The sequence below is a fragment of the Gadus chalcogrammus genome, chromosome 7 (assembly GCF_026213295.1).
Source record: "Gadus chalcogrammus isolate NIFS_2021 chromosome 7, NIFS_Gcha_1.0, whole genome shotgun sequence".
NCBI lineage: Eukaryota > Metazoa > Chordata > Actinopteri > Gadiformes > Gadidae > Gadus > Gadus chalcogrammus.
Genome location: NC_079418.1, coordinates 1,747,596 through 1,772,226, shown reverse-complemented (window position 1 = coordinate 1,772,226; position 24,631 = coordinate 1,747,596). Strand labels below are relative to the sequence as shown.

At 46.7% G+C, this 24,631-nt stretch overlaps 1 protein-coding gene across 1 annotated transcript; it reads right to left on the bottom strand.

The window, feature by feature from the left end:
* Positions 1 to 282: 282 nt before the first annotated feature.
* LOC130385437 (uncharacterized) lies at positions 283 to 24,618 on the bottom strand. The gene is made up of 6 exons (XM_056593941.1): positions 24,443 to 24,618; positions 23,322 to 23,633; positions 22,493 to 23,036; positions 979 to 1,225; positions 624 to 820; positions 283 to 295 (listed from the first exon to the last, which is right to left on the bottom strand). The coding sequence occupies exons 2-6, from the start codon at positions 23,623 to 23,625 to the stop codon at positions 283 to 285; spliced, it is 1,305 nt and encodes a 434-aa protein (XP_056449916.1). The 5' UTR covers positions 23,626 to 23,633; positions 24,443 to 24,618.
* Positions 24,619 to 24,631: the final 13 nt, after the last annotated feature.

Here is a 24,631-nt window from a genome sequence, read left to right as displayed (position 1 = left end):
AACTGCAGCTCTTATCGTATAAATCAATGATATAAAATACAACAAATAACATTTTTACCAAAGCATTGTAAAGGTCAGAACTACAGTTCCAACCCATGGGAAAGTCCTGAGGTGGAACTGGTCTCGCGACCAACGTGGTACATGAAGCACTCACGGTGCAGAGGGACATTGCACTGCTTGCACCCCATCAATGTAGACCCTGGACGCATGTCGGTGCCGCTGTGCTTTAGAGAGCACTCCCTGCAGGTCTTCCTCTTGGTATTGATCTGAGCCAGATCATGGTCAGCAGAAGCTCCTGTTGGGGCGGTGGGGAGCACACAGGGAGCACTTCTTGCTGTGACGGGGACGATCAGCTCCTGGGACAGATCCTCCAGCCCCTCCTCCTGTATTTCCACCCAGGTCCTCCCACAGACCTGGCAGCAACAAAGGCATTGTAGCCCGCCACACTAAAGAGGTAAAAGAACAGCCTCCTCCACCACTTCGTAGACCGGTGGCGTATCTGGTAGTAGGCCACCATCTGGTCCAGTAAATCGACCCCCTTCATGTGTTGCTGATAATCAGCAAGACATGCTGGCACCCGAACATCAATCTGGCGTTGCCCACCGGTTCTCCTCTTCACTGACCCATTAGCTGTCGGGTCATGGATGTTGGACAGGACCATGACCGTTTTGGTGTCCTGCCAGACGCAGAAGGTGAGGTCATCCTGCTGTGCCACATTGAATTGGTGTTTGTTTAGACCAGCCTTTTTAGTCAGCTCCTTGTTTTTAGGGAGGTCCTTCCTCCCGGCACGCACCGTGCCACACGCTTGCACACCCCTGACCTGCAGATCCAGCAACAACTTCAAGCTGGTGTAAAAGTTGTCCATATAAACACAAGTTTGACCAAAAATACGGTTTAGCCAGGTCTGACACAATCCGGTAAGCCAGGCCTGTCTCGGTCTTGCCTGCAATGGCCCCTGTGTAAACTTAAATTGTTTACGTAGCCTGTATTGCTCTCTGCCATGACCCACACCTTTATCCCCCACTTCACCGGCTTCATGGGGAGGTACTGCCGGAAGGCAAGGCGTCCCTTGTATTTTACCATGGACTCATCCACGCTCACAAACCCAGTGACCTCATAGAGCGCCTGGAACTGATGCAAGAGGAGGTCCATGAACCGGCAGATCTTCCACAGCTTATCGGATTTATCCAAGGCAGGGTCCAAGTTATCTTCTAGATGGAGATATCTGAAAATGCATAATATGACAAAGAATTTGAGCCTGACATTTATTTCCATTATTGTGTTTATTTGTATTATGTTATTTATAGTATTTATATTTATTCATAATTGTATTACTATTTATTACGCTATTTATTCATTATTCCATTATTGTATTTATAACCAACATTATTGTATTTATTCATTATCAACCATCATCACCATTAGTAATTGCTATAGCACCACTATCATTACTGGCCATTCCGTTTTCTAAGAGAGAATGGAACTGGGAAGAGAGCACAAGAAAACAAAACATGAGTAATTACCTCCAGATCACGTCGAAACGGACCCTTGACATTGCCCTGGGGACGTTTGTTTGGTAGAGCCACTTAGTCTGCCTCCAGTAATCGCGGCGTGCTGGTAGCTTTAAAATTCCAAAGCAAAGACACAGCCCGAGGAATGTTTTCATTTCTGTTTTCGAGACCGGGGTCCACTTTGAGGTCGTGGAGGTCTGGCTCGTACCTGTTCCGCGTACCGATTCGTTTCGGTCAATAACGTGTCCCACAGCTGATCGGTGAAGATCCTGGAAAACACATCGAGTGGGCTAGCATCCAAGGGGATCGGATGTTTCACCCCCGGTGTGCGAGAGAATGTCTTTGTTTTCCGAGGCTGGTAATTACCGGTTCTCCAGTCCACCTGGAATCCCCGAAAGTCATCCTCCTCCTCTCCTTCGGTGTCCAAAAATTCCCACTCCTGTGCCCGATCCAGTGGATCAACCGGCACAAAATCATTCTCGTCCTCTCTCTCAGACTCAAATCCCTTGAATTCTATGTCAATATCACTGCCATCGCTATCAAAATCCTCCATGTTCATTGCTACTTCTCGGTCGCCAGCTAGCCGTATCGCTAAAAACAAAGATAGAAAATCACGTGTATATCTGATTGATTGACGTGATTTTCAGCCAACCAAAGTGCATTTTGGTGGTCACCAGATCTTGACCAAAGCCTTAAGACCCACCTCATGTTTATTTTAACCAACCAAAGTGAGTTATTTGCTGCATTCATCATGAAAACAATCACGTGTACAAAATGCTGCGCCACGCAGCAGCCGGCAGAAGAGCTAATGTTGCGCTACGCAGCTCCCGGCAGGAGGGGCAATGTTGCGCGACGCAGCATCCGGCGCCAATGGGTTAATGAATGTGTGTACCGTCTAATGAATGTGTGTGTACCATCTCTTTAATGAATGTGTGTGTACCGTCTCTTTAATGAATGTGTGTCTACCGTCTAATGAATGTGTGTGTACTGTCTCTTTAATGAATGTGTGTCTACCGTCTAGCGAATGTGTGTGTGTACCGTCTAATGAATGTGTGTGTCCCGCCTAATGAATGTGTACCGTCTCTTTAATGAATGTGTGTGTACCGTCTCTTCGATGAATGTTTGTACCGTCTCTTTAATGAATGTGCGTGTACTGTCTCTATAATGAATGTGTGTGTACCGTCTAATGAATGTGTGTGTACCGTCTAATGAATGTGTGTGTACCGTCTAATGAATGTGTGTGTACCGTCTAATGAATGTGTGTGTACATTCTCTTTAATGAATGTGTGTGTACCGTCTCTTTAATGAAGGTTTGTACCGTCTCTTTAATGAATGTGTGTGTACCGTCTCTTTAATGAATGTGTGTACTGTCTCATTAATGAATGTGTGTGTACCGTCTCTTTAATGAATGTGTGTGTACCGTCTCTTTAATGAATGTGTACCGTCTCTTTAATGAACGTGTGTGTACCGTCTAATGAATGTGTGTGTACCGTCTCTTTAATGAATGTGTGTGTACCGTCTCTTTAATGAATGTGTGTCTACCGTCTAATGAATGTGTGTGTACTGTCTCTTTAATGAATGTGTGTCTACCGTCTAGCGAATGTGTGTGTGTACCGTCTAATGAATGTGTGTGTCCCGCCTAATGAATGTGTACCGTCTCTTTAATGAATGTGTGTGTACCGTCTCTTCGATGAATGTTTGTACCGTCTCTTTAATGAATGTGCGTGTACTGTCTCTATAATGAATGTGTGTGTACCGTCTAATGAATGTGTGTGTACCGTCTAATGAATGTGTGTGTACCGTCTAATGAATGTGTGTGTACCGTCTAATGAATGTGTGTGTACATTCTCTTTAATGAATGTGTGTGTACCGTCTCTTTAATGAAGGTTTGTACCGTCTCTTTAATGAATGTGTGTGTACCGTCTCTTTAATGAATGTGTGTACTGTCTCATTAATGAATGTGTGTGTACCGTCTCTTTAATGAATGTGTGTGTACCGTCTCTTTAATGAATGTGTACCGTCTCTTTAATGAACGTGTGTGTACCGTCTAATGAATGTGTGTGTACCGTCTCTTTAATGAATGTGTGTGTATCGTCTCTTTAATGAACGTGGGTGTACCGTCTCTTTAATGAACGTGTGTGTACCGTCTCTTTAATAAATGTGTGTGTACCGTCTCTTTAATGAATGTGTGTGTACCGTCTCTTTAATGTATGTTTGTACCGTCTGTTACGGCCTATTGTCTGGGCGCAGGCATGAATAGATAGACACGAGAATAACTGAAAAATGGGGAGTTTAATCAGGGTTCCGCATGAAGTCATAAGTGACTTAAACGGCCCAATGCCGAACAATAATGGTCTCACGCAGGAGACAGAAAAAGGAAGAGGCGGCCAGGCTTAAGCCCAACCGCAAATCTTGGTGTTGAGAGAGAGACTGCTTCCAGGGTCTGGTCTTCTTAAGTAGCCTACACCACCAGGTGTAAGCAATGATTGCCAATTGGCAGCTGGAAGCAGGTGAAAGCTAGAAAAGAAGCCACAGAACATAATAGCACCAGCAGGGGGTGCTAGAGTGCATAAACAACCTAAACAATATAAAGGGGGTCGTAACACTGTCTCTTTAATGAACGTGGTGTGTACCGTCTCTTTCATGAATGTGTGTGTACCGTCTAATGAATGTGTAGGTTAGTTGAGGGTTGGGTTAGGGTAGGTTTAAGTTGGGTTGGGTTAGGGTAGGTTAAGGTAGGTTGTGTTAAATTAGTTTGGGTCAGGGTAGGTTTAGGTTAAGTTTGGTTGGTTTAAATTAGTTTGGGTCAGGTTTAGGTTAAGTTAGGATGGTTTAAATTAGTTTGGGTTAGGGTAGGTTTAGGTTAAGTTAGGGTAGGTTAAAGTAGTTTGGGATAGGGTAGGTTTAAGTTAAATTGGGATGGGTTAAATTAGTTTGGGTCAGGGTAGGTTTAGGTTAAGTTAGGTTGGTTTAAATTAGTTTGGGCTAGGTTAAGTTAGGATGGTTTAAATTAGTTTGGGTTAGGGTAGGTTTAGGTTAAGTTGGGATGGGTTAAATAAGTTTGGGTTAGGGTAGGTTTAGGTTAAGTTAGAATGGGTTAAATTAGTTTGGTTTAGGGTAGGTTTAGGTTAAGTTAGGCTGTGTCAAATTAGTTTGGGTCAGGTAGGTTTAGGTTAAGTTAGGATGGGTTAAATTAGTTTGGGATAGGGTAGGTTTAAGTTAAGTTGGGATGGGTTAAACTAGTTTGGGTTAGAGTAGGTTTAGGTTAAGATAGGTTGGATTAGGTTAGGGTAGGGCTGGTTAGGGTTAGGGTGTGTGCTATTTACACGTCCCCATTTTAGCCCTTTCTATTTTATTTGAACTGCGGTACACATTAGCTGTGTTCGAAATCGTTCCCTATTCACTCACTCACTATTCTCTATATGATATAGTGCACTATATAGGGAACGAACAAACGAGAATTCAGACACTACAACGCGAACCCAGCGTTTTCAGATTCATCCACCTCAGTGATCGTTTTTGAAAAGCATCGTTTTCAGTGTCGGAATTCTCAGTTTTAGTGTGGACGGAAGGGCTAAATGGATAATATTTAGGCTTGGCTGCGTTCTTTTCCTGTTGTGGTAATAAGAAGTAGCGACCCCCATCTTCATCTGCCTGGAAGCTGCCTTCTCCGGGTCAACTTCATCCTGGATGGGCTTCCTTCCAATCGGGCCCTGCTCCTCACATTAAGCATAGCCCAGCTCTACCCAAGACTACCCAAGTTTTTTTCACTGTTATCCCTCAATAAAGTTTCTTTGATATTTTGTTAATTATGTATGACTAATGCTGCCCTACTGTGTGAAAGGTGTGGGAAAACTTTGCCATAGCTTATGGAGCTTATGGTCATGATGTTTACGTTGAGAAATATGTAGTAGCCAGGCCTACTGCTTAGAAATGAATTTTTATGAAGCTTGTTTATATTTCCAATGATGATAAATTAACATTTCATTGCTGCGAGTTGTGAAGATTATACAAATAAATATTAAATCTGCTGAATCAGAATACTCTATAAAATCTTTAGTGATGGATTGTAAATGGCCTTTAACTGAAGTACTGTACAATAAGTGCAATTTGGAGGTACCTACTTGTATTTCACTTGAGCATTTAATTAAACCGACTTATCTCCAGATGTTTGCGATAAACTGGAGGATGACGGTAGAAAATCCTCCTAAATAAATGATTGAAGAGCCCCCCTGGATCGGCTGGGAAAGTCATAGTCACGCTGATTACAGGTGTTTTTAAAATGCGTACGGCTCTCCCAGGACAGCCACGCAACAGAATATATATATTGTAATGTCATATTGAGAACATTTAGATCGGGGGACACGCAACAATCGGGGGATGTGGACACCCCCTGAATATTGACGGCTATTTTGCACACTGCCATCACAATTATAGCCTAACATAACACTGTACTAGACACAAATGGGCCGATTGCTTTGTCGCTAGCTTTTTAGAGTTTAACACGGGTTTAAACTCGTCGGTGACGCAAGAAGTCATGTGACGTCTTAAACTCCATTGCTGTGTCATATGTAGGCTACTTGTGGTTTAACCTTCAGCTGCGTTTTACCTTGATCTCAATTGCTGTGTCTTCAGAGAAATTCACATCAGACACTAGAGGGCGTATTTTGTGCGTGTTAGTCTAATCTCGCAACTGACGTGGTTTTAGAGGAGACTAAACCAGTTTGCAGGATGAAACAGGGCTCCATCATAACCAACACACACACACAGAATTAGTTTTATGAATAATAGGTATGATACATTTACACTTATTACACCAGGTAGGCCTTCAGTACAATGCAGGCTACAATATAGGAGTTGCTTAAAGTGCCCAACTAAAACTGTACAAAGAACAGATTATTTGTATGTAAAAAAAATAAATGAACGCACAGAGGATCGTACCATTCAACGAAACATAAAAAGGTCAATGCTTAACTAAAATGTTCCTAACTCTCCTTCTCCGAGAATTGAAAGGCGTGACATTATCCTAATTACTCACATAGGCCTATTAGTTCGTCTTCAATTAATTAAGTAATCACGTTTGCATACACACACCAAGAGAAAACAATGACAAGTAATTGATTGGCGTAGGTGAGGGCAGATTCCAGACTCAGATTTCCACAAAAAGTAGCCTAGACTATTTCATAATATATGTCAACATTATTAGGGTTTTTATTAACTTAAAGTTCATTTTACATTCCCATTAAGTTTTTGTTGGTAATTATAGCACAAAATGCATCCACCATGAAGTTAAGACTGCATCTGCTCTGGGGTATACTAGAAGTCAGAGTACTTCCGGTTTCCAAGCAGATTAAACCGAGTCAGCTAGGAATCAGCTGATCCTGTACGAGTTGTTACACAGCAATGACGTTCAACCTCGTGCGCAGCTGCGTGTTAAACTCGTGTTAAAACCTCTGTTTTAAGGAGTACGGTTTTAAAGCGCAGCACAGCTAGCGCAATGCTAACTGACAGAGCAATCGGCCCAAATGTATTTTCCACTAGCTAGTGGTGGTCATTACATTGTAGTGAAACTAGTAAAGACAACACAGCTTTATGTTACGGCGAAACATGGAGGCACTGTAGCTCTTGACAATGCGTTACTTTAGTCTGGTATTTCTCTTCACTGATTGGTTAGACAGCCTTCAAACTTAGTGGTCAAGCAAAAAAGAGGGAGGGGCTCGTTCTGCATACCTAATCCTGCGTTCGAGTATTCTCTGCGAACCGACTCGGATCTCGGATCTGATGCCACGGCCACACTTCAAGCGTTTTATTATTTCGCTCGGTCGTTGGAGGAAAACATGGACGCCACCCGGAAAGCTGTTGTCGCGGTAGCATTGGCAGAGGACCAGGTGCTCCAAAATAAGTAGGCTATAGGCCATAGGCAGAGATACGGACGCCGTAAGGTATTGCAGTAATACGAGTGATTGAAATTGCCATTTAAACCACCAAAGTTGTCCAAGCACAATGAAAACAGTTCATACTTCAAGTCATGGACGCAGCCATCTTGAATTCTGTCTCGGAATTTTGCTCGGTCACCACTGAGTTCAACCGAGATGGCGAGTTCGCCGTCCGAGGAAAAGGGGCGTGTTTGTGCGTGTCGCTAGGCAACGTCCTCGGACCTCCGAGACGGATGGATATTAAAACGCAGCATAATAGCCGGAGTGAATATCTAATAGCCGCGGCTATTAGTCATTCAAAAACCGTACGGAATTCCTGCCAAACCGCACGGATTCCGTATGGTTTCCGTACGGTTTAGCACTTTTACCGCGCCATTCTAGGGCCAGTTAGTGGCCTTCTTGGCTTTCCATAGAGGTGTGCCGTGGCCAAAGTACAGATGCTAATGAGATGACACGCGCGGATACGCAACGTGAGCTGGATGACGTAGTCCTTGCGCGACCCTTCTTTCTTTATAGGTCCATGCCCTTCTTCCCCACAACAATCATTTTAAACAATGGCGGCAAGCGGTTCACAAGTGGGTTTACGTTGGTCTCATCATCATCTCATTTTCGTCCGCTTATCCGGGGTCGGGTCGGGAGGGGAGCAGCTCAAGCAGGGGGCCCCAGACTTCCCTTTCCCGGGCCACATTGACCAGCTCTGACGGGGGGATCCCGAGGCGTTCCCAGGCCAGTGTTGAGATATAATCTCTCCACCTAGTCCTGGGTCTTCCCCGAGGTCTCCTACCCACTGGACGTGCCTGAAACACCTCCCAAGGAAGACGCCCAGTGGGCATCCTTACCAGATGCCCGAACCACCTCAGCTGACTCCTTTCTAAGTAAAGGAGCAGCGGCTCTAATCCGAGTTCCTCACGGATGGCTGAGCTTCTCACCCAATCCCTAAGGGAGACGCCAGCCACCCTTCTGAGAAAACTCATCTCGGCCGCTTGTACCCGCAATCTCGTCCTTTCGGTCATCACCCAGCCCTCATGACCATAGGTGAGGATAGGAACGAAGATCGACCGGTAGATCGAGAGCTTTGCCTTGCGGCTCAGCTCTCTTTTCGTTACAACGGTGCGGTAAAGCGAACGCAATACCGCCCCTGCTGCTCCGATTCTCCGGCCAATCTCACGCTCCATAGTACCCTCACTCGCGACCAAGACCCCGAGAATTTTGAACTCCTTCACTTGGGCTAAGGACTCATTTCCTACCCGGAGTAAGCAATCCTCCGGTTTCCTGCTAAGAGTCATGGCCTCAGATTTAGCGGTGCTGATCCTCATCCCAGCCGCTTCACACTCGGCCGCAAGCCGATCCAGTGAGTGCTGAAGGTCACAGGCCGATGATCCAATGAGGACCACATCATCTGCAAAAAGCAGTGGCGAGATCCTCAGACCACCGAACTGCAACCCCTCCCCACCACGACTACGCCTCGATATCCTGTCCATGTATATCACAAACAGGATTGGTGACAAGGCGTAGCCCTGGCGGAGACCAGCACCCACTGAGAACGAAACTGACTGGCTGCCGAGGACGCGAACACAGCTCTTGCTTTGGGAGTACAGAGATTGGATGGCCCTGAGGATAGACCCCCTTACCCCATACTCCCGCAGCACCTCCCACAGTTTCTCCCTGGGGACCCGGTCTTACGCCTTCTCCAGATCCACAAAACACATGTAGACCGGATGGGCATACTCCCAGGCCCCCTCCAGGATCCTTGCGAGAGTGAAGAGCTGGTCCGTAGTTCCACGTCCGGGGCGAAAACCGCATTGTTCCTCTTCAATCTGAGGTTCGACGATCGGCCGAACCCTCCTTTCCAGCACCTTGGAGTAGACTTTACCAGGGAGGCTGAGAAGTGTGATACCCCGGTAATTGGCACACACTCTCTGGTCCCCCTTTTTGAAAAGGGGAACCACCACCCCGTATTGCCACTCCTTTGGCACTGTACCCGACTCCCACGCGATGTTGAATAGGCGTGTCAACCATGACAGCCCCTCAACACCCAGAGCCTTTAGCATTTCTGGCTGGATCTCATCAATCCCTGGGGCTTTGCCACTGCGGAGATGTTTGACTACCTCAGTGACCTCCACCAGGGAAATTGACGACGAAACACCATCAACCTCGAGCTCTGCCTCCAACATAGAGGGTGTGTTATTCGGATTCAGGAGTTCCTCAAAGTGTTCCTTCCAACGTCCGACGACCTCCTCAGTTGAGGTCAACAGAGTCCCATCCTTACTGTATACAGCTTGGATGGTTCCCGGTTTCCCCCTCCTGAGGTGCCGGATAGTCTTCCAGAAACACTTTGGTGCCGACCGAAAGTCCTTCTCCATGGCCTCTCCGAACTTCTCCCACACCCGCTGCTTAGCCTCCGACACGGCAGCAGCTGCAGCCCTTCGAGCCTGTCGGTACCCTGCAACCGAGTCAGGAGTCCTCCAGGATATCATATCCCGGAAGGCCTCCTTCTTCAATCGGACGGCTTCCCTGACCACCGGTGTCCACCACGGTGTCCGAGGGTTACCGCCCCTTGAGGAGCCTAAGACCCTGAGGCCACAGCTAGCCACCGCAGCTTCAGCAATGGAGGCTTTGAACACCGCCCACTCCGGCTCAATGCCCCCAACCTCCACAGGAATTCCAGAAAAACTCCGCCGGAGGTGTGAGTTGAAGATACCTAGGACGGGGGCCTCCTCCAGACGTTCCCAGTTCACCCGCACTACTCGTTTGGGCTTACCAGGTCTATCCGGAAATTTCCCCCATTCCCTGATCCAACTCACAACCAGATGGTGGTCGGTTGACAGTTCCGCCCCTCTCTTAACCCGAGTGTCCAAAACATGCGGCCTCAGATCAGATGACACGATCACGAAATCGATCATCGATCTTCGGCCTAGGGTACTCTGGTACCAGGTACACTTATGAGCACCCTTATGTTCGAACATGGTGTTTGTTATGGATAATCCATGACTAGCACAGAAGTCCGTTAACAAACGACCGTTCGGGTTTAGATCAGGGAGGCCGTTCCTCCCCACCACGCCTCTCCAGGTGTCTCCATCGTTGCCCACGTGGGCGTTGAAGTCACCCAGCCGAACTACGGAGTCCCCTACTGGAGCCCCATACAGGACTACATTCAGGGTCTCCAAGAAGGCAGAGTACTCTGAGCTGCTGTTTGGTGCATATGCACAAACAACAGTCAGAGTTTTCCCCCCTACAACCCTTAGGCGCAGGGAGGCGACCCTCTCGTCTACCGGGGTAAACTCCAACACCGCGGCGCTCTGCCGGGGATTTATGAGTATCCCCACACCCGCCCGGCGCCTCACGCCCTCGGCAACTCCGGAGAAGAATAGAGTCCAACCCTTATCCAGGAGTACGGTACCAGAGCTGAGACTGTGCGTGGAGGTAAGCCCCACCAGATCTAACTGATAGCGCTCCACCTCCCTCACAAGCTCCGGTTCCTTTCCCCACATCGAGGTGACGTTCCACGTCCCCAGAGCCAGCTTCTGCCGCCCGGGTCTGGTCCGTCGAGACCCCTGACCTTCGCTGCCACCCATGTGGCTGCGCACCCGACCCCAACGGGTCTTCCCACAGGTGGTGGGCCCATGGGATGAAGAGAGGTTGGGGTGCCACGTAGTTTGTTCGGGCTGTGCCCGACCGGGCTCCGTGGCAAACCCGGCCACCAGGCGCTCGCCATCGAGCCCTCCGTCTGGGCCTGGCTCACATCTCCTCTTCTTCCGTTATTCATTGAGGATTTTTGAACCATTCTTAGTCTGGCCCCTCACCTGAGACCACTCTGCCATGAGAGACCCTACCAGGAGCACAAGGCTCCAGACAACACAGCCCTCAGGTTCACAGGGACACGCAAACCTCTCCACCACGATAAGGTGACGGTTCCAGGAGAGGTGATAGAGGTGATAGTAAAGTCGAGTGTTTACTTGAAATTTGGGCAGACGACAGCATTCAGTTGCAGCTGGACACCACGCTTGGTGATGTATTTATCGTATTACGACATGATGACGTATGTATGAAGGAGCAATCGTGCCCAGGCCACGGCCTTTGTATCACAGCATAGCTGGTCTTTCTCAAAGGAGGCGTATGCAATCTCAAGAAAGCTCCTCTGCAGGGCATCCCCGTTGATCTGTCCAGACTAGACAGTATATCAGAATATGAAAAAACATTTTTGAGATATTCAAAGTAGATGTAAATAATTTGCTGATAATATTGGCGACGGGCGAGCATAGTAAATAGCATTGCTGATATCATACATACTCTTCCTGTGCGATGTTCCAGCCGCTTTGCAAAGGCTTGCTCCTGAAAGGAGTTGAGGAGGTCCACCGTGTAGACAGGGGCGGATCTAGAAAAATATTCATGGGGTGGCAAGAGGGGGACAGGAGATTTTGAGGGGTGACACCCTATGGCAGAAGTATATACAGTATGCCGATTTAATTAAAGCCATATCAATCAATATTTACTTGGAAAGCCCCCACATTTAGATATTTTGACTCAATAACATTATATTTAATTTATTGTGGGATGAGTAAAGCCTTACATTTAAACATAAAAGGTTTCAGACCAAATTTAATAAATTATTACTGAATAATTACAAAATCAACCTGCCTTACAACAAACACCTGCACTATTACACCAGCAGGGGCATGGGGCTAAAAATATATGCAAAAAGAGCTGCAATATGTACTTTAGTTAACAATAAGTTGGTATTTGTCCATGAGATATTCCTATCAGATGTCAATCATCAGTCCAACTTGAGTGCAAATATCACTTTATTCACCGATTCCAATAATTTACATACAATGCCACCCTCAAAGCGCGGTGACATAGAATAACTCCCAAAGTAGAGTGTATTACCTGCATGCTTGGAAGAGCCAAATGGGGATTCAGGGGAAGTGCTATCAAAGATTTCCCTCTCTTTCTTTTTTATATCTTTAATTTCTAAGTATTTTCAAGACCTTTTGGGTTTACCATATAATTTTTTTTGCTCTTGATGTGAAGCTTGTTTTATTATTAATTATTGATGACTTATATTGGTTTATAAAAGTTCAGACAGGTGTGCAACCAAGTAGATTAGAGATGGCCATTTGAAAATAATTTACAGAAGATGACTCGCATTTTGTTGTCCAAGTACCTGTTACTTGGTTCAATGACAATAAAGTTTAATATAATCAAATCGAATGACTGTTGATACAAAAGGAGGCACATGAAGTTAACGGTCAGGAAAACCAGCTGAGTGTAGAAGGGTTTGTGTTTGTTAGCACGTGCGTGGCGTGCGCGGCGTGCGTGGCGTGCGCGGCGTGCGTGGCGTGCGACACGCGTGTGTGTGAAAAGGAGGCACATGAAGTTAACGGTCAGGAAAACCAGCTGAGTGTAGAAGGGTTTGTGTTTGTTAGCGCGTCTTTAGCGCGGATTGCAATTCTTATTGCAGCCTGCAGGGTTATGCGAGAAACATACGGAGGGACGCGTTCGTTGAGCTCCGCCGCCCCACATTGCATGACACGTTAAACTCAACTAGAATCGCCACCATCAATTTGATATCAACAGAACAAAAATAGTCGGAAAGCCTACAGAAACTATAGATAGTTAATGTGACAATCACATTATTAAAAATAAACTTGGAGCAATGATTTACTGAGGAACTATTTTTTTGGGAGAATGCTTTTGCAGGGAGTTCGCCGCCCCACCTGCCCATATGGACGGCACGCGCCTGCTATGCAGCTATAAGGCATTCCAATCTTAACTTCAGTCTTTAACTATGATGTTTCTGTAATACACAGCCCTGCTCTTTTCAAATTATTATAATTTCTTCATAGATGATCAGTATTACCTCAAGAATGTAGTCTCTCTGCCGCGCCGCTTGCTTCGTTCGTTTGGAGGACTCTCGCGCCTTCCTTGTAGGCCTAATCAAAATCAGTGCCGGCGGGAGTCTCGGGGAGGGGGGGGGGGGGGGGGGGCAGGCGGGATGGGGCAATATTTCCTGGTTGCATTCACTTGCAGTCGGACATTTGAAACTCGCTTTCGTAAATGTCTTGTAAAAGCAAAAAAAAAAAAAAAAAAATTATTTGGCACTGCCAACTGGGGTGGCAGCTGGGGTGGCAAGGCTTTTTTTAGGGTGGCAGTTGCCACCCTATGCCACCCCAGTAGATCCGCCCCTGTGTGTAGATTGTGCAAGCATTGGCAGAAGCTGGCCAATCTCCACTCCTGACTAGGTCTCTCCCATCAGGGGCCCACTGCTGCAGGCATGTTTGGCACACATAACGTGGCAAATGCAAATCATAACGCCCTCACCAAAACAAAAGAACATTAGTCATAATCATTGGCACATTGTATATTAGACTAACATAAGTCTAAATAGAGAACTGGTTTCTACCATTGATGGTAATAAAGATGACTTAGGTGCACTCTCTGTCTGCACCTAAGCAGACAAAACACTGTTAAGTCACTCAATTTATTTATATTATATACTTTTTTTAATGTATATAGATACACTATATTATTTGATTGATGAACATCCAACCTTATAACAGCAGGCTTGTGGCAGAAGCAACACAATGGCCAACAGCCTCAGATTCCAAAAGGCATCTGAGGTGGTATGGCCGTGCTTCCTCCCAAAGGTCGGAGGCTTTCTGCTGCCTGACAGAACAAGATGATGCTGAGCTTCTCTCAGGCTCAGCAGGACATGGGCATGATTCCAGTAGGGCAGAAAGCCTCTCCATGTTTTGTTCTGCAATTAAAATATAACCAAATGATCTACATTCTATATACAGTATTTGGATTTCAGAATTAAACACTGTATATTTACCAGATATTTCTTGAGGATTTTGCTGTGCTCTGGGTAAGGGCAAGGAATCCTCTGAAGGAAGTGCCAACACCTCAGTGTCCATGCCTGTTAAACAGTACATGACAGATTAAGATATCACCACGGCAGACGCTGAAGTGCTTGCACTGCTGCCTCACAGCAAGACGACCCTTGGTTTGATTTCCGCTTGGGTAACTGTGTGCTCTACATAACATCTGAATTACAATTAGGGATGTGAATAACTCAAATTTGTTCATGGTAGAATAATCAGTGGATGGTATGAACGAATAATCGATTATTCGATGTGTGCCGACATTCACAGAGGCAGCCATGGATCATCGGCAAGAAATCACTTAATATGTTAAACGCAAAAAAACAACTACCTGCTAAGTAGTTCCAGTCAAATTGTCTGGTCAGCCTTCAAGACGAGAGCAGGTAAATTGTGAAATATGAATTAAACTGTAATCAGACAATGCGGTTATATGCTATAGACCCTGGAGTATATGTGGTATAAAGGCTGGGACGAATTTCGAATTATAAATATGTACAATCCATAACGTTAGCTCTCTGGCTCGTAGCTCAGCGGAATAGAATACCTCCCGTTGCCAAGTTGTAGCTAAGGTCTGTCCTATTTACTGGTGGAGTGAACAACGTTTCCGTTGCATAAGAACCTTACGGGAGGGTAATGGTTGTTCCAGGTATTAGTCAAACCCTCAGGCATTACCAGGGAGACTAAGTTATGGCTTGTGAAAAACGTATATATTTGGATTGTAAAACGCATGAAAATATGAATGAATGTTCTTAATTTCTTTTCTTCGGCAAGTGACCATGGTATAAGCGGGATAATGCCCTTTGAGGTGTCCAACATTAGTTCTATCCGTTAATTCTTGTTTATTTGAATGGGAAAAAATGTTAACGTCCAAATATAAAAAATCGACTTTGACCCTCGGGAACGAATAATCGAATATTCTGACCCGTCCCTAATTACACACTAACACACTATCGTTTTCATATCGTTTTCGGAAAGTATTGCATCCACGTTCCACACTGAAATGTTTTTGATTAACAGTTGTTGTCATGGTTACGCGACTCCCGCCACGCCTCTTTGTTTATATTACAGGCGCGCGATCAGCTGATAGTTTCAGTAGATCAGCTGGCTTATCATTTTCACTCACAAGCAAAAATATGGCTTAAACCAAAAGTACGAAGGTGAGTTGTTTTTTTTCTTGAAACGCCGCTCCAAGTACGGTTTGAACTGGCGTCTTTGCGTTTTTTTTCCCATCGCTTAAGCACAGCAAGTAGCTACAGCGCTCGCCTTCGGCGTCGGACTAACGAATATGTTTGAGACAATGTGTCGTGTTGTATTTGGAGATAAATAAGTACATTGTACAGAGAAATCACCATTTGCATTTCCCCTGCCATTTTTTTGATGAGCGTCTCGGTCTCGAGCGCAAGCTTGTGGCAGCGTCGTGGCATTGTCATGGCAACCAAACGTCATCGTTTCTGAAAGGCTCTGTGTACCCAAGCCCCCAGGAACAGTGCATACTTCCGCGATCCACCAGTGCTCAGCGGCCAAGCCTGGTATTGCAGCTGTTTAAGCGGGCTGTGGACGGGTCCCTCGATTCAAAGAGCCCAGAAGTAGATATCTCCGTTCACTCCAATACAAATTCTGGATATCAATCAAAGGCTCATAATTATCTTTATGCCATGTCCTAAAAAAAAGTTTTTTTCTTCTCAAAACGCCACCTCAAGCGTTTTGTTGCAACCCGGTATCACGCGATTGCGTGCTCATGTGCACAAACGTTAATCTATTGAAGCGTGTTCCAGAGTACGATAGTCCGACTTTTTGCGTGCTACACAGAACGAAATGCAAACCAATGCTTTCTGAATGGGAATGTTTTCAGACAATGAACGTGCTCCACAAAACGGTACGAGAGAGAGAAAGAGAGAGAGGGAGGGACAGAGAGAGAGAGAGAGAGAGAGCGAGAGAGAGGCTTCAGAAAGGGTGTGCGCAGATAGTACAGTGCACCCTAGTTATGTTTATGCCAAAACCACAAATGCTATATGTATATATATATATTGCCTAGTTATATATATATTGCCTATATATTTGTATAGGCTATATACATAATTAGGCTATAATTATATTATTTAGCATGTAATGAGACAATCTATAGCCAAATTGTCGAAGATGCCCGAGAATCTCCGGGGATATCAGCATGGGAAATCGGCGAATCAGACCCATGAACCTTTAAAGAAAGACGTCATCTCAAGCGGGAGAGAACGTTTGCGATGCTGGTTTGTGTCACGTAAGTACAGTGCCGTGTTCCAATACCCGTACTGTCCGTACTTACTAGCCAAAATTTGAGTACGCAGTACGTTCCAATTCTGGCCACCCGTTTCTACTTTCACCTTTGATACTGAGAAATTGTGACAATACACAGATATATTAAATGCAGGTGCGCTGCTCTGTAGGCAAACCGCGAAGGAAAAAAGGGTAGCTGCTTCATCGGTTCTTTTTAGAATTGTATGTCTTGATGTTTATTTTATCTAGCCATCTATTCTCTTGTTTTTGGCTATGTGAATGAACGTCCGCATCGATGCCTCGATCGCAAGTCCAGTGTCGCGAGCGGACGTTGCCATGACATCTAGAAATCATACCGTATTTAATGGGTTGTAGTGAGTGTAACATAATTCACCTACAGTATTTTGTTATGTGTTGTTCTTTCAATTGTGTTAGGCATGTCGTTTACTATCTTGGTGGTTCAGGGATCGCTGTCCCTTTAAGGATTACGAGCGTCTCATGACGTCAGAGCCCATGCGGGATTTGTTTACCTTCAGCACGTTTTGATTTCCTGTTTCTCTCTTACTAAATAAACGAGTCACACAACTGTGTGCTCAACGTGCGAAATTGTATCTCTCACTTATGGCAATTTCCACAGGGTTATCATTAATATTGTGGCGAGCAGCGCGGGAAGGACGAGACGGGAGCCCAGGTTAAAATGGCGGCGCAACTCTCGTGCCTCAGTACACCGCACAACCCCGAGAGCTGCCTTTATTCAAACACACAACAGAAAACACGGCACACCTGACCAACACACACAACACTCTCACTAATGGTCCCGATCACACTACACATCACAATTAACACACAAACAATAAAGAACCCCAAACCCGTTAACCCCACTTAACCTAATAACATAAACAAGTTATCTAAAGACAATAAAACCCCTTTTCCCTAAACAACATTATGAATACCCCATTACCCAGACTCCCCAGGGGGTAGGAGTCACCACAATATTGATGTGTAGGGGTTGTTTATAACTCGTGAATAATATTGTTTAGACTAGGTCTGGGGGAATACTCTGATTCTGATTGGCTGCAGTCTGTGCATTAACTCCTCATATAGCCCTACAGACACCTGCTAAGTAATTCCAGTCAGTGTTTAGATTCTCTGCCCGAGCCCGAGCCCGACGCGGGCCGGTGGTTAGAAAATAGGCAGATATTCCAAGGTATCCTTAAAAGGCAGCTTGGATGCTTTTATTTTCTGCAGTTTAGACTTCTACTATAACCTATTTTGGAAAGCAAAACACCAAGCTCATTGATTTAACGAGGCAGGGTCATTTGAAACAATTTATTAAATAAATATTTGTGAGATGTTATTACTTCTCCTGAGTTTGCTTCCTATTTATGTTGAGTATACACCCCTACTGTCCACAAGCATCCCTCCCCCCTCCCCATATGGATTTGGAGAATTGTTGCCACGTCCCAGTGGTGGAGGTATCATATATATGAAAGAGGGCATTCAATTATACTATAATAATCAATTAGGCGGCCGAAGCCCTAAAGGAAGTGATGCAATAGGTGACTGAGGGTCAACATTTGAGAACCCCTTTTATCAAAGGGGGTCTCAAAGGACTCATACGCTTCAATCTGTGGCTCCAGCCCTACAGGAAATGACTCAGCAAGTGCTCCATCTCGTTGCACCTGCACCCAGCAGCTCGTCTGCAAGATTTTGGCCTGAAGTTCTTCCCAGACCTACACCCTGGCCATCCAACATGCATATCTGAGAATCAGGCCTCTCTTTAATAATGACAAAAAGTTATGAGAGAAATACACATGAACTTTTGTTATCTCATAAGCGGCGTGGTGCCGGCTCCTTTTGACCTTTTGACCCCAGACTTCAAAAACGTGGCCACAGGCCAGCTGTGTCTACACACCTTAAGCCACAAATGTACACCTCCATCCCACAAAAACTGGGGACTAGAAACTAACCTCTGTCTTATCTACATTTACAGTACTGTTGGAGGTCACGCCCCTTTTCCGGCCTTTTCGAGATAGCCAGGGATACTTAAATGTTTACACACATTTCCCGGGGCCCCGAGAACGACATATCCGAGATTTGGAGTTCTAGCCCTTAGAGAAAAAAAGTTTTCCCAAATGGACTGTCATTTGGACAAAGCCCCTCAGAAGTGTTGCCTGCAAGACCTAATGGTTCAGAATGTGGTGGAAAAACAGTTTTTGAGATAGAAGGTCCTACCGCGCTGAAATTTGAATACCTTATTCTAGGGCCTAACTGGGACCCCCGCACCGAAACTTGGCCCGGTCGGACCCCGAGGGCAGGAAGGGGAGGCCCTTCCTGCCTGAAACTTGGCCCAGTCGGACCCCGAGTGCAGGAAGGTGGGGCCTGGACTTTCATAATCTTCGCTTGGTGAATGTGAAGGATGTTTGGTCGGATGTTATGACGAAGAATCACAATGTGAATGGGAATATTCTATAAATGTCTTGATATCATCTTTCGTCTCAACACTTCTGCTGCAGCCGCTTAAAGGGGTAGTTCGGAATTTTGGACATAGGGCCTGATTCCGAAGTGAGCATTGGTATTCTATATCACTGGAGACAGTTTTCAACACATTTCATTCAGTCCTTCTAGTTGCAGAGTTCGCTCGTGCTAGGCTAGCGCACGGCAACGGGCAATGCTAGCCTGCTATTAAAAACAGTCTTACCCACTCCACAGTACACCCGAGGTAAATCAATTATAACGACAGACTATAAATCTAAATGTCTGTTTATAGAATAATGTTAGAAATAAAACCAACCTTGCATGTTACCTTACTTAGCCTCTGAAGAAGTTGTTGTACAACCAAACGTCAGGTACCTCTCTTTATACCTTTTCTATTTATTTGATCATCCCTTGTTTTTCAAAGGGCAATCCTTTTAGGCCATTAGGGTTCTTATTACTTTTAGTCGTTTTATCCCTTTTTTAAGAAGCTTGTCGAGCTAAGTGACCGCCCAACAAATACCTTCGCCGGGCCGAGTTGTTTAATGTTTTTATGTTTTTATTCCTTTTAGTATTCTTGGTAAGCTCTTAGCTGGGGTGTTTTAAGTAGGACATGTGAACCAGCTCCCAGTAGACCTCCAGAACACAGCAGAACCACAGGAAAACTCTTCCCTGTTGGTTGGAGAAGCCAATCACGGGCCCCCACTGAGCCCCAGCAGGCCTCAGGAAAAGGGCCCCCGGACTATCACCTCCTGGGGGACACAAACGGAGGCAGAGACTCACCAATCCATACTAAGGACTCTCCACTCACCACCCCCATTGCTGTGGGGGGAGCCCACTTCTAACCCCCCCTGCTTTAACCTGTTTTTATCACCAGATCCACTGTTCTCTTCTGCTTTTATTCATCAGATTGTTTTTTTCCCTTTTTATTTTGCTCTAGCCTGGCTTTCTATTCTTGTTTGGTCACCATGTTGCACCAGGGATCTAGATGTGTGCCCCTGTCGCACTCTAGTGGAGACAGGGACACACACACACACTCTCTCTCTCTCTCTCTCTCTCTCTCTCTCTCTCTCTCTCTCTCTCTCTCTCTCTCTCTCTCTCTCTCTCTCTCTCTCTCTCTCTCTCTCTCTCTCTCTCTCTCATACTACTATTCAGTGTGTCTTCAATCATCCCCTTGAACTTCTCAATATGTTATATATATATGGCTGGAGGTCCTCCACACCCCCGCTGAGGAGAGGGAGACCCCCCCCCCACCCATCTATGAGGCTAGACACACACACACACACACCGAACACACACACACAAACACACATGAACTTACATAGTGTCAAGATGTAACCAGTACCAGTATGACCCCCCAGCGTCTAACATAGTGCTGTTTGACTCAACATGGCCGCTCTGACGGCTGCAGACTCATCCATCCCAACCAAAACCCAGGGAGGAGGTCCCAGAATAAAATCGGAATAACATTTATTGTTTTATTTATAATTTCTGATTAAAAAATAGTCCCTTACATGTACACAATAAACACGAGGACTAAAACAATAGAAGCAGCAGACTTTACAAATCATCAACAGGTGAGCATGTATCTTTAATAACTGAACATGTTCTGCGGCCGCTTGCTTCCCAACAGAACACAAAAAATCAAGATTCAGTTTAAAGTCATTTACAACATGCAACATTATCCCATAGACATCTTGGTTATTATGAATAAAACATAACATCTGCTTTAAATCAGGTCGCAAATCAGGATTATGACAAAAATGATGATATTAGAGCCCTTAAGACTTAAAAAGTCTGAAAATATATAAAGATTGACCATCAATAGGTATTTTATGTACATTTCAAATAATAAACGTGCTTATCTAACTATGGGAGATCTTAAAAGCCTTTTCATGGTTTATCATGCTATACCAGAAGAGAGATAGAGAGAGAGAGAAAGAGAGAGAGAGAGAGAGAGAGAGAGAGAGAGAGAGAGAGAGAGAGAGAGAGAGAGAGAGAGAGAGAGAGAGGGATGGAGAGGGAGGGAGAGAGAGAGAGAGAGAGAGAGAGAGAGAGAGAGAGAGAGAGAGAGAGAGAGAGAGAGAGAGAGAGAGGGGGATGGAGAGGGAGGGAGGGAGGGAGGGGGAGAGAGAGACAGGGAGGGGGAGAGAGAGAGGGAGAGAGAGAGAGAGAGAGACTATAACTGCCACAGAGACACTGAGTCGTCAGTCCTCTCAGTGTGTGTGTGTGTGTGTATGTGTTTTTATGTAGGTTTGTTTTTGTGTGTGCATGTGTTTGTGTGTCTGTGTGTGTGTGTTTCTGTGTGTGTGTGTGTGTGTGTGTGTGTGTGTGTCGGTGTGTGTTTGTGTGTGTGTATTGTGGCAGACGCCAGGGAGGAGTGGGGGAGTGGTAGGTCTGGCAACCTGCTGGCTCCACCCCCAAGCCATATATGGTCTTCCTCCCTCTAACGAGGCAAGCCTGGGGATCGTTAGGCAGGGGTGCTCTAGCTTAAAAGGGCTAGCCAACAGACGTGTGGGGAGGTTGGAGTTGGAAGAGGAGCTAGGGCTAGGTAAGGACAGGCAGGATCTGTGTGATCGCCTGGCAGTGTGGTACGCCCAGAGAGAGAGAGACAGGTGTAAGGTGTTTGACGGACGATAGCATAAAGGAGGTGGATGTCCCTTTCCCACCCTGGTTTTCATTTACTAGGTAAATAAACCATTCTGCACTGGAACTGCTGTGTGTTGTGTCATTTATCTACTCAACTTGGTAGCGTGGAAACCCCACACCCACTGGCCCGCTACAGTATGTATATGTGTGTGTGTGTTTGTATGTGTTTGCATGCGTATGTGTGTGTGTGTGCGTACAAAGTGCCCCCCCCTCCACCCTCTACCCTTCCACCCTCTACCCCCTCCACCCCCTCCACCCTCCTATACCCCTCCACCCTCCCCCTCCACCCCTCCACCCTCTACCCCCTCCACCCTCTACCCCCTCCACCCTCCTCTACCCCTCCACCCTCCTCTACCCCTCCACCCTCTACCCCTCCATTCCTCCACCCTCCTCTACCCCTCCACCCTCCCCCCTCCACCCTCCTCTACCCCCTCCACCCTCCTCTACCCCTCCACCCTCTACCCCTCCATTCCTCCACCCTCCTCTACCCCTCCACCCTCCCCCCTCCACCCTCCTCTACCCCTCCACCCCCCTCCACCCTCTACCCCTCCACCCCCTCCACCCCTCCACCCTCTACCCCCTCCACCCTCCAGCCTCCTCCCCTCCACCCTCCACCCCTCCACCCTCTACCCCTGAGGCACCCCGCAGACCCCCCCCCCCCCCATTTCTCTACAACTGAGGGACCACCAAGACGCCCCCCAGAACCCCGGGAGGCTCCTGCTGCCCCCCACTCTCTTTCTACAACCGACACAGAGAGGCTGAGGACCCCCCTGGGGTCCGCCACCTCCCCCCTGAGGTCCGCCAGACCCCCCCTACCCTAACCCCCGGGAGGAGGTCCTCCTGGGTGAAGGAGGACCAGAAGGTGTGGAGGTGTGTCAGTGTGTCTGAGGACCCTCCTCCACCTGGGGACACTCTGTAGAAGGACAGAGAGCCAGCAGGCCGGTCCAGATACACTCCTACTCTGGTGGAGCCAGCGGGGCGGAGAGGGAGGGCTGTATCTATACCGTTGTACAGGGCAGAGTAACCAACATCACCACAATAAAGACCCCAGGACTTGTTGTTCCATCCAAGCCAGCTGTCATCCCCCCCTCCTCTCCTTGTGATTCCTCTGTATGTCACTCCTATACCAACCCGTCCTTCACACTCTACCTCCCAATAACAGCGGCCAGTCAGAGCCTCTCTACCCAACACCTGGTACTGGGAGTCAAATCTCTCTGGGTGATCCGGATACCACTGGTACATTCCAACCCACGTCACCTTCCTGTTGTCCTCAGACAGAGAGAGGAGTCTGTTGGCCGTGTTGGGGTCCAGTGTGAGGTCACAGGCATCTGAGGGAGAACCAGACATGATGAGCTGCTGAACCGTTCTTCATCCTCATCATCATCATCATCACTAGTACTGTTTTCCTGCGCTCTATGTACATATACATAGATATGAACACATACATACATGTACATATGTACACATTCATAGATACACACACCTCAACATTAACGTTATGAAAACATCCACAACAATATTATGAATGTATCAACAACAATATTATGAATAAATCAACAACAATGCTATGAATACATCAACAACAAACATCTCTCCTTGGATCCAGGACTTACCAAAGACAAGCAGCTCAGCGCTGTGATTGGCCGTGCCAGCGCTGTTGCTCGCCATGCAGCAGACCGTGTTCACGCCGTACCTCCCACCTCTGACGAAGAGGAAGCCCCTCTCCACCCAGGCCTCTGATTGGTCGTCTGTGCCGTCCCTCTCCAGGGGCCTGCCGTTGTAGAGCCACTCTACTGTGGGCTCCGGCGTGCCGCCGGCGTGGCAGGTATAGCGGGCCGTTTGGCCTACGGGCAACACGTGGGTAGAGGAGTGGAACTCTGTGATGCTGGGGGCCTCCTCCTCCTCCTCCGTGGGCATCACTGAACCTGAAGAAACCAGGAGGAGAGGTGAACGTCTCCTCCTGAACGTCTGAACACAATTTTGTGTGTGAACGTCTACAACACGGATCTACAGATGGAGCGTCAGACACTCCCTTCACTCTCTCCTAACACCTGTCTACTAGAGGGCGACCCAGGGGATTCACACCCAGTATTCTCTCCTGCCTTTTCATACATGATTGAGTATCACAGCAGTGTCTACAAAGATTACCCAGGGAGGGGAAGTCACTCCACGAAGAGATTAACGAGTCGGGGGCGGAGCTTGTGGAGGAGAACGCAAAACAGTTCAGTATCTCCAATAGAAACTAGTGCAAGTGAACCCAGAAAGGGTTGACCCTTGTGACCTGACCTTAGGAGACCACAATAGAAACCTGACCTCAGAAGACCACAATAGAAACCTGACCTTAGTAGACCACAATAGAAACCTGACCTTAGTAGACCACAATAGAAACCTGACCTCAGTAGACCACAATAGAAAACTGACCTCAGTAGACCATAATAGAAACCTGACCTCAGTAGACCACAATAGAAACCTGACCTTAGTAGACCACAATAGAAACCTGACCATAGTAGACCACAATAGAAACCTGACCTCAGTAGACCACAATAGAATCCTGACCTCACTAGACCACAATAGAAACCTGACCTCACTAGACCACAATAGAAATCTGACCTCAGTAGACCTAAATACATCCAACAACCTTTCAACTCTTAAAGAGTGTATTTACTGTCAACGGCACAGAGAACAGAAAGGAGGAACCGTTCTCCACTCATGAACACAAACAAAGTCTACGGACCCTCTTTGTTCCGCTCAGCCTCCAGATGATCCAGGTCCACGACCTTCTCACAGATCCAGTGGTGCAGTCTGTTACACGGTTCTTCAGACCAGCCGTCCTCCCCTGCTACGACGCAGTCTCTTGCTCCGCCGTCATCGCGTGGTTTAACGTGTCTCCAACTGAGAACCACGAGGAGGAGACAGTGGAGGT